The sequence below is a fragment of the Musca autumnalis genome, unplaced genomic scaffold (genome assembly GCF_047663935.1).
Source record: "Musca autumnalis isolate F117 unplaced genomic scaffold, ASM4766393v1 scaffold_3, whole genome shotgun sequence".
Lineage (NCBI taxonomy): Eukaryota > Metazoa > Arthropoda > Insecta > Diptera > Muscidae > Musca > Musca autumnalis.
In genome coordinates this window covers 229,268,892-229,284,960 of record NW_027411866.1, presented here as the reverse complement: position 1 = coordinate 229,284,960, position 16,069 = coordinate 229,268,892, and the positions used below count along the sequence as shown (strand labels likewise).

General features: G+C 32.4%; 1 protein-coding gene and 1 long non-coding RNA gene across 3 annotated transcripts in view; one reads left to right on the top strand and one right to left on the bottom strand.

The window, feature by feature from the left end:
* LOC141399087 (uncharacterized) overlaps positions 1-16,069 on the bottom strand; it is a 314,481-nt gene that overhangs the window by 28,568 nt on the left and 269,844 nt on the right. The window lies entirely within an intron of this gene.
* Positions 1,383-16,069, top strand: part of LOC141397213 (uncharacterized) — a 34,649-nt gene continuing 19,962 nt past the window's right edge. The window contains exons 1-9 of the mRNA XM_073973292.1: positions 1,383-1,515; positions 1,584-1,672; positions 1,738-2,176; positions 2,381-2,538; positions 2,593-2,679; positions 2,738-2,937; positions 2,997-3,347; positions 7,486-7,642; positions 7,706-8,801. Of these exons, the coding sequence (XP_073829393.1) occupies positions 1,513-1,515; positions 1,584-1,672; positions 1,738-2,176; positions 2,381-2,538; positions 2,593-2,679; positions 2,738-2,937; positions 2,997-3,347; positions 7,486-7,642; positions 7,706-8,801 (2,580 nt within the window). The 5' untranslated portion in view covers positions 1,383-1,512. The remainder of the gene's footprint in view (positions 1,516-1,583; positions 1,673-1,737; positions 2,177-2,380; positions 2,539-2,592; positions 2,680-2,737; positions 2,938-2,996; positions 3,348-7,485; positions 7,643-7,705; positions 8,802-16,069) is intronic.

Sequence of the window (16,069 nt, the reverse complement as noted above, 5' to 3'; positions counted from 1 at the left end):
CGTCGGCAAGTTCAAAGGTACAAAATGGCCACACAATTCTGAAAAGACCCGAAATATATTCGATCTGTCCGTAGATTAATATTTCAATTCACATAGGCTGAGGGTATATCTCTGTCGGCAAGGCGACTAATACTTTTTTTAATTGTATAGATTTAGTTTTTGCGTCAACAACTATTGTTTGGAGCTAACTGCGATCACGAAATTATCGTTTAGTCTTATTTTACACTGTTTTAGTCATTGTTTTGTTCTGTTCTCCCTTTCTATCTCTCTTTCTCTCATTATTTGTTTTGTGCACTCAGTAGCAGCTTACATTGGACGTCATTCATTATTGCCCCTTCTGCTCTCACGTATCTATTACCGCTGCCCTATTTGTTGTTTACATAAGTACTTATCTGTTTATGTATGAGTATGTACATCCGGATCTCGTTTGAACATTCTAAAACCTCCCAGATGAAGGATGCTAGAACAGTCTATGGCCCGTTATTGCATCCTTTCTGTAGTTAAATTTGGGCTGGTATCGGACAGATAACCCGTTTTTTGTTCAGAAAAATGGAAAGGAACTTTGTGTTCCTTTTAAAATTTAAACTCCGCCCGAGAGTATGCTGCACCAAAAGCAAGAAAAATTGTCAGCAAATTCAAATCAACCAATCAGATTTGAGTAAATTTTATGTATACAGACTTTTTTGCTTGATATTGCCATATTTTTACAAAATTTAACATTTATATTAAATGAAGGATGTAATAACAAATCCCTGGTAATGCAAACTTTATTCTTTAATTTTCTTAAAGTAAGGTATAACTAAAGTGGACTTTAAAGACAAGATGTAAGAATGGACCTATGCATACACAAGCGGGTATAAATACGCGAGCGTTGCGGGTGGGCAGTTAAGTTGTAAATTATACCGTGACGTAAAATCAATAAAACTGACATACAATCAATAAAGCATTGTATAATCGTAATCTGAAATAAAATCTTTTTTATTTCGTATAAATCGCATCGAGATATAAACGTCTACACGGGATTAAGTTCAAAGCTAATTCCATAACAATATTTATTTTATTTCATTCCTCGCTACGTTTCAAATTTGTTAATTTTCACTCCAATACCACTCGAAATAGTAAAATACGTATAAACAATTTTTAGTAAAATTATATTTAAATTCATTATTTCTCCATTTGTTGTAATTAGTATTCTATTTAGAAATATAAAACCGATGCAAAGCGGCCACAAAATAAGCCATTTCCTTTTAGCTTATTACAATGCGAAAGAAAGTAAAAGAAAACCCAAACAGTTACTTAGTTGTTTGTCTGTTGGCATTTTTCCCTGCAGTCTGTTGCTCTTGGCAAAAACAAAATATGGTTATTATGGGCATGGCAACAGCAGCTAACAGCCACAAACTACGGTTGGTTGCTATACAAAACAAATTCAGCGCTTGGGAAAATTGGGAAAGTTAAGTTGATCAAAAAATTTTTGACTACTTTAGCAGAACCTTTGAAAAATATCGGTTAAAAATGGTAAGAGAGTCACAGGTGCTAGGATAACAAATTACAATTAATTAATTATTGTCTTTATTGATTAACAGCCACCGAAAAAGAAGCTGAGTAAAAAGGAAAAAGCTCGCTTGGAGGCGGAACAAGCTGAGCTGTTGCGTATCGAAATGGAAAGGGAAAAGTAAGAAATAAAAATATAATTAATTGTAGCAATTAATTTGATTTTTAATTCTCCTCCTTCTGCAGATTGAAAAAGCTGGAAGAGGCCCGCCAACGTCGCAAAATCGAACGTGAACAGGCCAAACATCGCCTGCAAATGGAGATACTGGAAAATAAACAACGTCGAGCCCAACTCAAAAATAGTATGGCATTTTTTAGTCAAGTCCGCGAGACCATTAATGGTATTAAGCGTATGGCCAAAGATGAAGTTGATTGGGAAAAGTTCATGCGTTGTAATGGCCTGCCGAATGCCAACAGCCCAAGTGATTTACGAAAATATATCCATCAATGGAAAATGGATGTAGAGCGACGAAATCGAGAATCACGTAATTGGCTATTGAAGACAAACGAAAGAACCTTATTGACTCAAGATTTTACGGTACCGGATTTGACAAAGGCCACGTTGAGGAAACAGCAGGGCAATTTGGGTGATGTCTATGCCCAGCGTGTCCAGGAGATATTGGGGGTGAGTGAAATGAGATGTTTGGATTTTATTAGTTTTTTGTTGAATTTAGGCTGAGTGGTCGAACCATTGGAGGGAAATCAGAATTCAGTGAAACTTTTTGGTTAGGCAATATAGAGAATTTCGAGGCATAAATACTTCCCTCATTTGATTCTGCCTTAAATTACAAAACTAACAAGAAATTTTAAATTTTCTTAATTTCTCTAGATCCTCCACGAACTTAATGATGCCTTGAATGACAAGACTAAAGCTCAGCATACCCTAGCTGATCTAGGAAAACTTAAAACTGAAATAAGAATTTTACTTAAAGAATACTTGGATGATTTTACGTACAAGACAATGTCACATGTGGAAAGGGATATGGAGTAAGTAGAGCACAGGATAAGCATATATCTTATGTAACCCATTCCATTGTCTAGAATTGATCGTCCGGGAGTGTCAAAACATATTTATGATTCAGAGGTATTCAAGAGTTTCATATGGACATTTTCCAAGGATGCCCAAATGTATGTAATAAAAATTACAATATCAGAATGCTTTTTTCAAAACCTAGTCCTCTTACAGATCCCTGAGCGCCAAGCCACGAATAGGAGAACAAAATCTACACAATGAAATTGAGTTTCCTTTAATGAAAATGCTGTTGTCGTTGCCGCCATCCGTAGAACTCTACAGCTCAGCTTTGAGGGGTCTTTGGCTAAACTATGACCATCTCAGTGACTATTGTCCAAGTTTTAATTTGAAGAAGCCCAGATCACCACACATAAGTATGGATCTCTGGTACGTTACCCTCATTCCTTAAATAAATTTAATATATTTTATACAGACATGCTCCATCAAACGAAAAAGGAATGGCGTAAACGTAAAGAAATTTTACAAAATATGTTGGATGAATGTTCCAAGGAAATTCCTCTGCATGAATTGGAACAATACGAACAAGAGGGTGCAAATCAAAAGTCGCGAGAGAAAAATTTGGATGTTGATAAGTTGTATTTGGAATATGAAGATGAACTTAATAAGTTGCGACGTAAGGCTATAGGTCCGGAAAGTTTTGGTTTGCTGGATACTGATGTCAATTTGAGAAAATATCGCATAATTGGAGGGGTATATTGTTTGGATTATTTGGAGACGCCACAACAGGATAAGCAATTGAATGCAAGATCATTTATCAGGACAAGTAAGTGGAAAGGAAGTCATATGAATATAATTAAATTAATAATTAATAATTATTAAATTAATAATTAGTAATAAATAATTAACTATAATTAAATTAATAATTAATAATTAACAATTAACAATTAACAATTAACAATTAACAATTAACAATTAACAATTAACAATTAACAATTAACAATTAACAATTAACAATTAACAATTAACAATTAACAATTAACAATTAACAATTAACAATTAACAATTAACAATTAACAATTAACAATTAACAATTAACAATTAACAATTAACAATTAACAATTAACAATTAACAATTAACAATTAACAATTAACAATTAACAATTAACAATTAACAATTAACAATTAACAATTAACAATTAACAATTAACAATTAACAATTAACAATTAACAATTAACAATTAACAATTAACAATTAACAATTAACAATTAACAATTAACAATTAACAATTAACAATTAACAATTAACAATTAACAATTAACAATTAACAATTAACAATTAACAATTAACAATTAACAATTAACAATTAACAATTAACAATTAACAATTAACAATTAACAATTAACAATTAACAATTAACAATTAACAATTAACAATTAACAATTAACAATTAACAATTAACAATTAACAATTAACAATTAACAATTAACAATTAACAATTAACAATTAACAATTAACAATTAACAATTAACAATTAACAATTAAAAATTAACAATTAACAATTAATAATTAACAATTAATAATTAACAATTAACAATTAACAATTAACAATTAATAATTAACAATTAATAATTAACAATTAACAATTAACAATTAACAATTAATAATTAATAATTAATAATTAATAATTAATAATTAATAATTAATAATTAATAATTAATAATTAATAATTAATAATTAATAATTAATAATTAATAATTAATAATTAATAATTAATAATTAATAATTAATAATTAATAATTAATAATTAATAATTAATAATTAATAATTAATAATTAATAATTAATAATTAATAATTAATAATTAATAATTAATAATTAATAATTAATAATTAATAATTAATAATTAATAATTAATAATTAATAATTAATAATTAATAATTAATAATTAATAATTAATAATTAATAATTAATAATTAATAATTAATAATTAATAATTAATAATTAATAATTAATAATTAATAATTAATAATTAATAATTAATAATTAATAATTAATAATTAATAATTAATAATTAATAATTAATAATTAATAATTAATAATTAATAATTAATAATTAATAATTAATAATTAATAATTAATAATTAATAATTAATAATTAATAATTAATAATTAATAATTAATAATTAATAATTAATAATTAATAATTAATAATTAATAATTAATAATTAATAATTAATAATTAATAATTAATAATTAATAATTAATAATTAATAATTAATAATTAATAATTAATAATTAATAATTAATAATTAATAATTAATAATTAATAATTAATAATTAATAATTAATAATTAATAATTAATAATTAATAATTAATAATTAATAATTAATAATTAATAATTAATAATTAATAATTAATAATTAATAATTAATAATTAATAATTAATAATTAATAATTAATAATTAATAATTAATAATTAATAATTAATAATTAATAATTAATAATTAATAATTAATAATTAATAATTAATAATTAATAATTAATAATTAATAATTAATAATTAATAATTAATAATTAATAATTAATAATTAATAATTAATAATTAATAATTAATAATTAATAATTAATAATTAATAATTAATAATTAATAATTAATAATTAATAATTAATAATTAATAATTAATAATTAATAATTAATAATTAATAATTAATAATTAATAATTAATAATTAATAATTAATAATTAATAATTAATAATTAATAATTAATAATTAATAATTAATAATTAATAATTAATAATTAATAATTAATAATTAATAATTAATAATTAATAATTAATAATTAATAATTAATAATTAATAATTAATAATTAATAATTAATAATTAATAATTAATAATTAATAATTAATAATTAATAATTAATAATTAATAATTAATAATTAATAATTAATAATTAATAATTAATAATTAATAATTAATAATTAATAATTAATAATTAATAATTAATAATTAATAATTAATAATTAATAATTAATAATTAATAATTAATAATTAATAATTAATAATTAATAATTAATAATTAATAATTAATAATTAATAATTAATAATTAATAATTAATAATTAATAATTAATAATTAATAATTAATAATTAATAATTAATAATTAATAATTAATAATTAATAATTAATAATTAATAATTAATAATTAATAATTAATAATTAATAATTAATAATTAATAATTAATAATTAATAATTAATAATTAATAATTAATAATTAATAATTAATAATTAATAATTAATAATTAATAATTAATAATTAATAATTAATAATTAATAATTAATAATTAATAATTAATAATTAATAATTAATAATTAATAATTAATAATTAATAATTAATAATTAATAATTAATAATTAATAATTAATAATTAATAATTAATAATTAATAATTAATAATTAATAATTAATAATTAATAATTAATAATTAATAATTAATAATTAATAATTAATAATTAATAATTAATAATTAATAATTAATAATTAATAATTAATAATTAATAATTAATAATTAATAATTAATAATTAATAATTAATAATTAATAATTAATAATTAATAATTAATAATTAATAATTAATAATTAATAATTAATAATTAATAATTAATAATTAATAATTAATAATTAATAATTAATAATTAATAATTAATAATTAATAATTAATAATTAATAATTAATAATTAATAATTAATAATTAATAATTAATAATTAATAATTAATAATTAATAATTAATAATTAATAATTAATAATTAATAATTAATAATTAATAATTAATAATTAATAATTAATAATTAATAATTAATAATTAATAATTAATAATTAATAATTAATAATTAATAATTAATAATTAATAATTAATAATTAATAATTAATAATTAATAATTAATAATTAATAATTAATAATTAATAATTAATAATTAATAATTAATAATTAATAATTAATAATTAATAATTAATAATTAATAATTAATAATTAATAATTAATAATTAATAATTAATAATTAATAATTAATAATTAATAATTAATAATTAATAATTAATAATTAATAATTAATAATTAATAATTAATAATTAATAATTAATAATTAATAATTAATAATTAATAATTAATAATTAATAATTAATAATTAATAATTAATAATTAATAATTAATAATTAATAATTAATAATTAATAATTAATAATTACTAATTACTAATTACTAATTACTAATTACTAATTACTAATTACTAATTACTAATTACTAATTACTAATTACTAATTACTAATTACTAATTACTAATTACTAATTACTAATTACTAATTACTAATTACTAATTACTAATTACTAATTACTAATTACTAATTACTAATTACTAATTACTAATTACTAATTACTAATTACTAATTACTAATTACTAATTACTAATTACTAATTACTAATTACTAATTACTAATTACTAATTACTAATTACTAATTACTAATTACTAATTACTAATTACTAATTACTAATTACTAATTACTAATTACTAATTACTAATTACTAATTACTAATTACTAATTACTAATTACTAATTACTAATTACTAATTACTAATTACTAATTACTAATTACTAATTACTAATTACTAATTACTAATTACTAATTACTAATTACTAATTACTAATTACTAATTACTAATTACTAATTACTAATTACTAATTACTAATTACTAATTACTAATTACTAATTACTAATTACTAATTACTAATTACTAATTACTAATTACTAATTACTAATTACTAATTACTAATTACTAATTACTAATTACTAATTACTAATTACTAATTACTAATTACTAATTACTAATTACTAATTACTAATTACTAACAAAATCCTTACTGAACCGCTTACCACTGCTTCCTGTAATCTCTTTTCATTGCAGTTTTGGCACCAAATAAACTCTCCCAAAAGGTGTACTACCAAACCTACAAACCTCCACCACCACCCTTGCCCGGAGTAAGACGTTTGCCGGAAGAAATTGAAGCTGAAATGCGTATGGTTGAGGCAGCTTTGGATAAGTTGGCATTGGTTACAGTAGAGTAAGTTAATACTCCGATTCCATAAGAAAAAAAACTCTCAAACACCATTTTCCTTTCTCACAGTTTGCCAGACAGCGTAATATGGTTTGAGCCCCCAATAGCCTGTCGTTGGGAAACCCAAATGGAAACCCTAGAATCCGATCTTACCGAAGGAGCCAAAGCACCTACCACAAACAGTAACAACATCACCGAAGCAACGCCCATATCAACCACCACCAATGCCAGTCCCCTAAAAAGTCTCTCACCCCGTTTTCCCATGTCAAAGTTACGCAAAAAAAGTTCACAAAAATCCGCAGGAGCAACAAATTTACCCGTGAGAGAAATTACGGATTTCGACATGTTTAATATCCCCGCTGACATTGATATTTATGGACTTGTTAAAGATTTTATTGTGCCACGTATTCCGCAAGGATTTTGTGTACGTTTTGATACCCAGGCGTTAAAACAATACCAACTACAGCAACGAAAACAGCGAAAACACAACAAGAGATGGAAACAACCACGCCGACTGTTATATTTAGCTAAGCCTAAAAATGTTACTTTTACGCCAATGCCTATTTCGTCTACAACCACCACCACCACCTCAAGCTCCACAAAAAGCTCATCGCCCACCAGTGCCGGTTCCTTTGAGAATAATACAGTTGATGAAAAAATGGTTGTGGTTGTTGTTGAAGAAACAACGCCAACACCATCAACTAATAGCAACAATCTTAGGCAACAAAGCTCCACCATGGCATTGGAAAATCTACTACAAAGATCCCGTATTACTGAGGATTTTCTAGATTTGGATGAGCCTCGGGAATTTTTTCCAAGTGTTCAATTTGAAAAAGTATTAAAAATAAAACCTGCAGCAATACCAATCACCATTGACAATAACAATAAACAGCAGCAACCGCAGATTGTGGCAGATACATTGGATTTGAAAAAACGTCGTCCCAGTGAAACATCTTCCAAGGAGGGAACAACAAAATCTGCTGTTAGTCGTAATGACAGCAAGGGTAGCTTGGCAAGTGACAAGAGCGCACAAAGTAAGCGTAGCATTAACACCATTCTGGGCAGTGAATTGTCTAGGCGTTCATCGCGTGAAAGTGAAACAAAAAGTAGTGATCAGGAGGAGAATAAAGAGTTGAAAGCTTATATGTTTTCACAGCTGATTGAGGTAAGTTGAAGATTAAGTCTTAGGTATTTTTTGTTTAATAAATATATAGCACACATTTAGGGCTCTACTTAGAAGATATTAATACCTCAAAAATGAACCCTTAGCACCAGTTGTTCTTTAAAATCATGCGATTGATTGCTTTATTAGTTCTTATGATGGCTACAACGGGTTAATTGTTATATTAACCGGTCCTCATGTTCAAATATTTTTTTCTCAAAAACTTTAAGTACTGTCCCGGCGACGCTCTCTACAGAGCCTCCAAATCTACTCGATGGTCTTTACTTCCCTCTATTTATGAAGTTGAGGACTATCTTAGCCCTCACCTGTTCTATGGATCACACCACCTGGTTAAGAATTCAATCCCACATCGAGCTGAAACTCTAACCGCGATTTTGGTAGGAACCACAACCACCGCTTCCAAAAAATGTGTGTCTCCCCATAATCATGATAGATAAACGTATCTGGAGAATCCTGATACCCACGGTGCCAGAAAATCGTCGGTCAGACTGCTTAGCAGAAAAAACCATCAAACCAAAGAATGAACAAATCATCTGCAAAAGCACATGCGAGACAATTTGTTGCAATAGCGGATTCATCATTTGGGTAACGTAAGGGATGATAGATATCAAGCAACGGTCCTGACCGGCTTTAAGATGGCAAAGCCTTGGATATATCTTGGGTCCTCCCTCATCTCAAGTGGACACCGATCCCCCCCTGGTGTCACCCGTTAAAGGCAGTGAGTTAACATGTGCCGCGCGTTCCCCCAAAATTCGGTTTGCGAGTCGGCTTAGTAACCCTCCCCTAGAAAAAATCATCTACTGTGAAAAAAAATAGAGGAAAGGAAACCCTCTAAACTTAACGACCCCCGCAAACGTTTTAAGGAGTATGATCTGCAAATATGCACCTGGAATGTTCGCACTCTTTATAGTGAAGGTTCAGTTTACGCACTGGCAGATGTACTTGAAAAGCACAAGGCCGATATAACTGCCATACAGGAAATACGATGGATTGGAAAAGGCTTCGCATCAACACCTAGAGGTAAAGCACTGTATTATACAAAAATCATGAGTTTGGTTGCGGATTTGCACTTGGTCGAAGATTAAAACATCTGGTCTCCAGCTTCACCTCAGTGAATGAGAAAGCAAAACTCTTCAACATTAGCTATATTTGCGCTCATGCTCCAAACGAAGACAAGGACAAACAGACCAAAGCTATATGTTAAGACCCAATTTCCCAAAAGAGGCGACGGGATTAGCTAATGAGCGTGATGACCTTCGCCGCACGAACCCTAACGACCCAGAGACAGGGAACTCACAATGGAAGTCAATAGATTAGTCGGCGAACACAAGCGGAAAAAGTGGCTAGAACATCTGAAGTGCTGCAACATTGGAGCCGGCTGTAATAAATTGTGGACAACGGTTAGGGCGCTATCGAACCCTGGTAGGAGAGACGATTGGACATCTACCATGTTTAACGGCGTGGCTGTGACAGATCCGAAGAGGTGCGCTGGCTATTTCTGCCGACAATTTATCGAGCACCCCGATAGCGACCGGGCGAAGAGAAGTGTTTTGCGTCGTTTGCGATCTCTTCCAGCCGAGGAAGAACAGCCACAATTTACGACGGATGATGTTGCAGATGTTATCCGAGGCGCAAAGTTATCCAAAGCCCCTGCACCTGACGGAATTTCTATGGTGATGCTAAAACAGCTGGATGACACAGGAGTCGAGTATTTAAGCAAGGTCCTCAACTTATCGCTAGCCACCCTAATGGTTCCCGATGCCTGGAAGATGGGTAGGGCGGTCCCGCTGCTGAAACCTGGCAAAGATACCAGTAGAGGTGAGTCATACAGGCCGATTACACTTCTATCGCCAGTAGCAAAGATACTCGAAGCATTACTCTTCCCCAGCATCAGAACGTGTTATCCAGTTGCGGATCATTAACACGGATTCCGGAAGCAGCATAGTACCACAACAGCACTTGCCGACATTTCCACATATATTGGACGAGGACTCAACCAGGACAAACCATGCCACAGAACAGTGATGGTAGCATTGGATCTGACCAAAGCGTTGATACGGTCAGCCATGCTAGACTGTTCGAGGATATTGAGAATACCAACCTTGTCTGAAACGCTGGGTCATCAACTATTTGTGTGGTCGCCAGTCATACGTGGAATTCAGAGACAGGAAGTCCAAACCCCGTAGTGTGAAGCAGGGAGTTCCCCAAGGAGTTCTGATATCTCCGGAACTTTTTAACCTCTACCTCTCTGCAATTCCACGCCCTCCCGACGGCATTGAGTTAATTACGTTCGCGGATGATTGTACACTCATGGCGTCAGGTCCCAACATCGGTAACGTTTGTTATAGCCTAAATGCCTATCTCATTGATGTTGTAGAGTTTTTGCACACGAGGAATATGAAAATATCCACCACTAAGTCAACAGCCACACTGTTCACCACATGGACGGCGCAAATGAAGCTCAAACTATCCCAAAGTCCTAGGGGTCACATTCGACAGCATGTATAAGTCGTCCCAGCATACTACAGTTATCTGCGATAAGCTGAGAAACAGGAACAAGGTCCTCAAGCACCCGTGCAGCAGAAGAACAACAGCTGCAAAGACAAACGAGAGTCGTGTTGGCATACTTAGATCTGGTTGGTGCAGCCGCCTCAATTCTTACTGGGCCAAGATTTGTGGCACGCGGATGATCCTCGACGATCATCCACCACCCGTGCAGCAGAAGAACAACAGCTGCCAAGACAAACGAGAGTCGTGTTGGCACAACTTAGATCTGGTTGGTGCAGCCGCCTCAATTCTTACTGGGCCAAGATTGATGGCACGTGGAATATCTGCCCAGCATGTGGCACCAGTCCGCATACTACGCAGCACCTGTTTAACTGCCCAGCCAACCCGACTAACTTAACTCCACTCTCTCTTTGGACGAATCCTATTCAGGTGGTGTCCTTTCTGAAATAAAGATTAACATGTACTTGTAGAAGTTGCTACAACAACAACAACCAATATAGGGTTACTATCCAATCAGTAGCAACGTGTGGCACACAAAAAATTATCGGGAGAAAGTAGCGAAGAGAAACGCCGCTTCCGAAGAAATACAATAGATAAATGGAAAAGTGGTAGTATGAAAAAATCGAGATGTACAGGAAACAGAATGAAGTCGGAAAAATTTACCAAAGAGGGAAATATCAAACTGATGGCCTTACTACAGTGACATCCTCCTGTTGAAACCATCCAGGTAATTTGGTAACTGATACATTGCAGATCCAATCCAACCGGATGGTATGAATGTAAACCTCCCAGCTAAGATGTGGTAAATGCAGCAAAAAATCGGCTAAAGAATAATAAGACAGCAGGAGCCGATGGCTTACCAGCCGAGCTGTTCAAAAGCGAAGGCGACACGCTTATAAGGTATATGCATCAGCTAGGTAGCACCATCTGGCAGGCCATCCACAAGAAAGGAGATAAGGCTGTGTGATCTAATTATAGGGGTATAAGTCTGCTCCCTAAAGCCTATGGTTACCAAAATTATAGGGTCATACTAATGTGGTTTTAGACGTGGCAATCCATAATTGACCAGAAAAAAACCAAGAGATGCAGGTCGACACTTACCATATTTATTTATGCTGATGATATTGACATCATGGTTCGATCAGTAAAACAAGTAACTGATACATTTAAGAAGGTTGAAGGAGAGTCTGAAAAAGTAGGTCTGGCAGTAAACGGTAACAAGACCAAGTTGATGATACCGTGGCGCAATGCGTCCATAGGAACTGGATCAGCTGGGGAAGTTAGTTCCTATAATTTTGAGGTAGTTAAAGATTTCGTCTACCCCGGCACCGTCATAAAAACAATAAAAAACAGTTGTGAAATAGAAAGAAGAATAGTATTGGCCAAGAAATGCTTCTTTGATTCAAGTAAGCCACATCTCGTCAAACGAAAACAATATTTTACAAATCACTGATACTACCCGTACCAATGGATGCTTCCCAAGCCTTGGTACTTGCGCAAGCAGATAAGGCAGTGCTTAATTTGTTTGAGAGAGAAATCTTTCGAAAGATCTACGGTATGAACCACGAGCTGTATCTACTACAGTTAAACGTATCGAGATACAACAATTGTGTTGGCTAGGTCATGTCATAAGAATGAGCGATGATGAACCCGCTAGAAAGGGGCCGGATGGCGGTATACGCAGAACTGGAAGACCGAGGCTCCGATGACGTAAACAAGTGGAAGGCGAGTTCGAAAGCGCGAAATTGGAGACATAACGAAACAAATGAAGAGGAATGGAAATCTCTTCTAAGCTCGACTTATAGGACTGATGTTATGTAGAGGGCCAAGTAAATAAATCCAGCACAATCTAAGTAGGATAGAATATAAGTCTTTCAGATGCACACACATATTGTTTCGATAACACATTCGCAGAGGTTTAAACCTTGAAATTTGTTATCCTGGTAGAATTATGATTTCCTCTAAGGTTTTCTATGGTATCCGAGGTCCACAATGAAAGATGAAAGAGTGAGTGGGGTTAGCTTTGCAACTAACAAATGCAGGGTGCCGTGTAGTCCCCGCCCACATTCGGGGCATCAATTCGCGCCCAATACGAATTGCGGAGGCTGTATCGTCCGGATCTTAACTAAGATAAAACCACTCGTATTTGCCTTGGTAGGTGGCGTTCTTCTGCTGCGATTAATGGGGTGTGGTTCCCAAGTACGGCATTCATACTGTATCTCTGTACTGCCTGCGCGACTAAATCAGGGTGAATTCTACCCAAGCCTGCCTGACAGGCTCGTTGATCTAGAGGCTCTTGTAAAACAATACCTTTGGACCTCTCTCTCTCTCTACATCATGAAGATCTCTCCTGAGGTGCCCGATGGAGGAAGCAAGTCCACTATACCGTAACAGGAATACTCATTGCAATAACACCCAAACAGGTATTGCATCGACAACATGCTGTTGTGCTGATGCACTGGTAGAACCATCGTCTCCTCATGAAGATGAGAAGAGTAATGGGTAAACCAAACTAAGATGGTGTACTGGTATCCTGAAGAGGAACTATGTTGCAGTCCTCGTGACAACATTCTGGCAGGTTTCAATATTCTTCCACTGCGTAGCGGTAGCATTTGTATACCACGCTGACGCCGCATAGTTTATAGACCGCATAGACCGGTCTATTGTTTTGTCAGAGGTCAACAACGTTTCTTTGTCAACACCCCAAGTGCTGCCGGTCAGCGACTTGAGGATATTGTTCCTACTTCTGTAGTGCGATTCTCTAACACATTTTTGAGTTACCGCCAAAAATCGGTAAAATTAAAATGCAAAATTATGAATGAAAAGTTCAAATGAAAGTTGACAATACACCGAAAAACATCGGTAATTACCGAAATTATAAGCAGTTTAAGTTTACCGACAATTGTCGGTAACTCAAAAAATTAGTTAGAGAATCACACTACTGATCTTATCTCAAATAGCCGTGGCTTGCGAACGCTTGCTCGAACGTTATATCCAATATTTTGGGGTAGTTAGTGGTCAGAATAAATACACCACCGACCACTATGAACTGTATGACAGTGGAGTTAGCGGCGCATATTTTCAAATTGCTCGAATGGAAGAACTGCACTGGGTCAGCTATGTAGGCATTTAACCCATAACGTATCGATAACCCACGATCGTACAATCATCCATGCCGCCTGGAGGATATGGACTTTCAGAAAGGTAGAGATTGAACAGTTCCGGAGATATCGTCCCGCCTTGGGGAATTCCCTGTTTTACTCTACGGATTCCGACTTATTGTTCCTGAGTGCCATAAACGACTGGCGTCCGCACATATGTATAGTTGATCACCCAACGTTTCAAACATGGCTGGAGAGTAGTCTTCTCTATATCTTCGAACAGCTTGACATTGTTAACGGTATCGAAGGCCTTCGATAGGTCAAAAGCCACCATGACTGTTCGATCGCACGGTCCGTTTTGGCCCAGTCCTCTACTGATATCTGTGGATATGTCATGTAATGCTGTTGTAGTAATATGCAGTGAAGTGATGCCTCTAAAATCTTTGCTACTGGCGACAAGAGAGAGATCGGTCTCCACGATTTACCTCTATTGTCATCCTTTCCAGATTTATTTCAGTAGCACAACCACCCAGCCAACTTTCCAGGCTTCTAATACAATATGTGTGGAAAATTGTGGTGGTTTCTGCTAGCCTGGGAGGGCTCCTCTTATACGGCGTAGCACACTCTTCTTCACCCTATCATTCTCGGGGTGCTTAATAAAGTGATGGTTAAAATACCACTCACACCACATCCGATCAATTACTGTCACGCCGTTGAAAGTAACAGCCGTTCTTCAACCTTCAATGTTGCATTGCTTCAGTGGTCTAGTGACTTTTTCCGCTTATGTTCGCCTGTTGACTTAAACAGTAAATTACCTAAGTCTTGGGTCTTCAGGATTCGTACGACGAAGTTCATCACGCTCATTTGCTAGTCCCTTCGCCTCTGCTGGAAAATTTGGTCTAGTTTCGGGTGTTCGAGCGGCTTTTGCAGTGATAATGTCCCTGCAGGCTACCCTAGGATCTGAGGGAATGGGCTGCTTTCTGAAGCGGTGATTGGTTACTTATCTGAATCCTTGCCAATAAGCTTTCGCATGTTTCTGAAAAGTATGGCGTTTAAAGGTTATGAAGTCGGGTGGTCTATTTACGAAGATGATTTTCGAAAGATGGCCTGAGCCAAGGGAAATAACGAGTTGCCAGGATATGTCATTTATCAGACCTGGTGCCACAATGGTGATATCTGCTGAGCTGTGGAAATCTCTCTTATGTTCGTAGGAGCGTCTTAATTTACCGTGCAAAATATGGGGTTATCAATTTGCTTGGTCAGTGCTGTACTCCTCTGGCCATAGACTACGGCGGAATGGCAAAGATCAGGATGATCATTGAAGTCCCCTAGCACTAGACGCTGATTGTCCTCCAAAAGCGAACTAATATCGGGGATATAACGCAGGCCACAGCTATTCATCGGCGGTATGTACACATTAACAGCTCTAGCTCGGCAGTAGCACTCTTTACTGCTACCCTATACATTGCATGTACGGGTCACTAGGGTCAAGCTCAAGCGAGATAAGTCTGTTCTGGTTTATTAGGAATACAAGTCCTCCTACTGCGTTTCTTGTGCGTTCCTTCCGCAGATCGTTGCAGCTATCGCCACGTTGCAAGCTACATTTGGCGGTGAGCTGGATTGTGGGGACCATGATGTTTT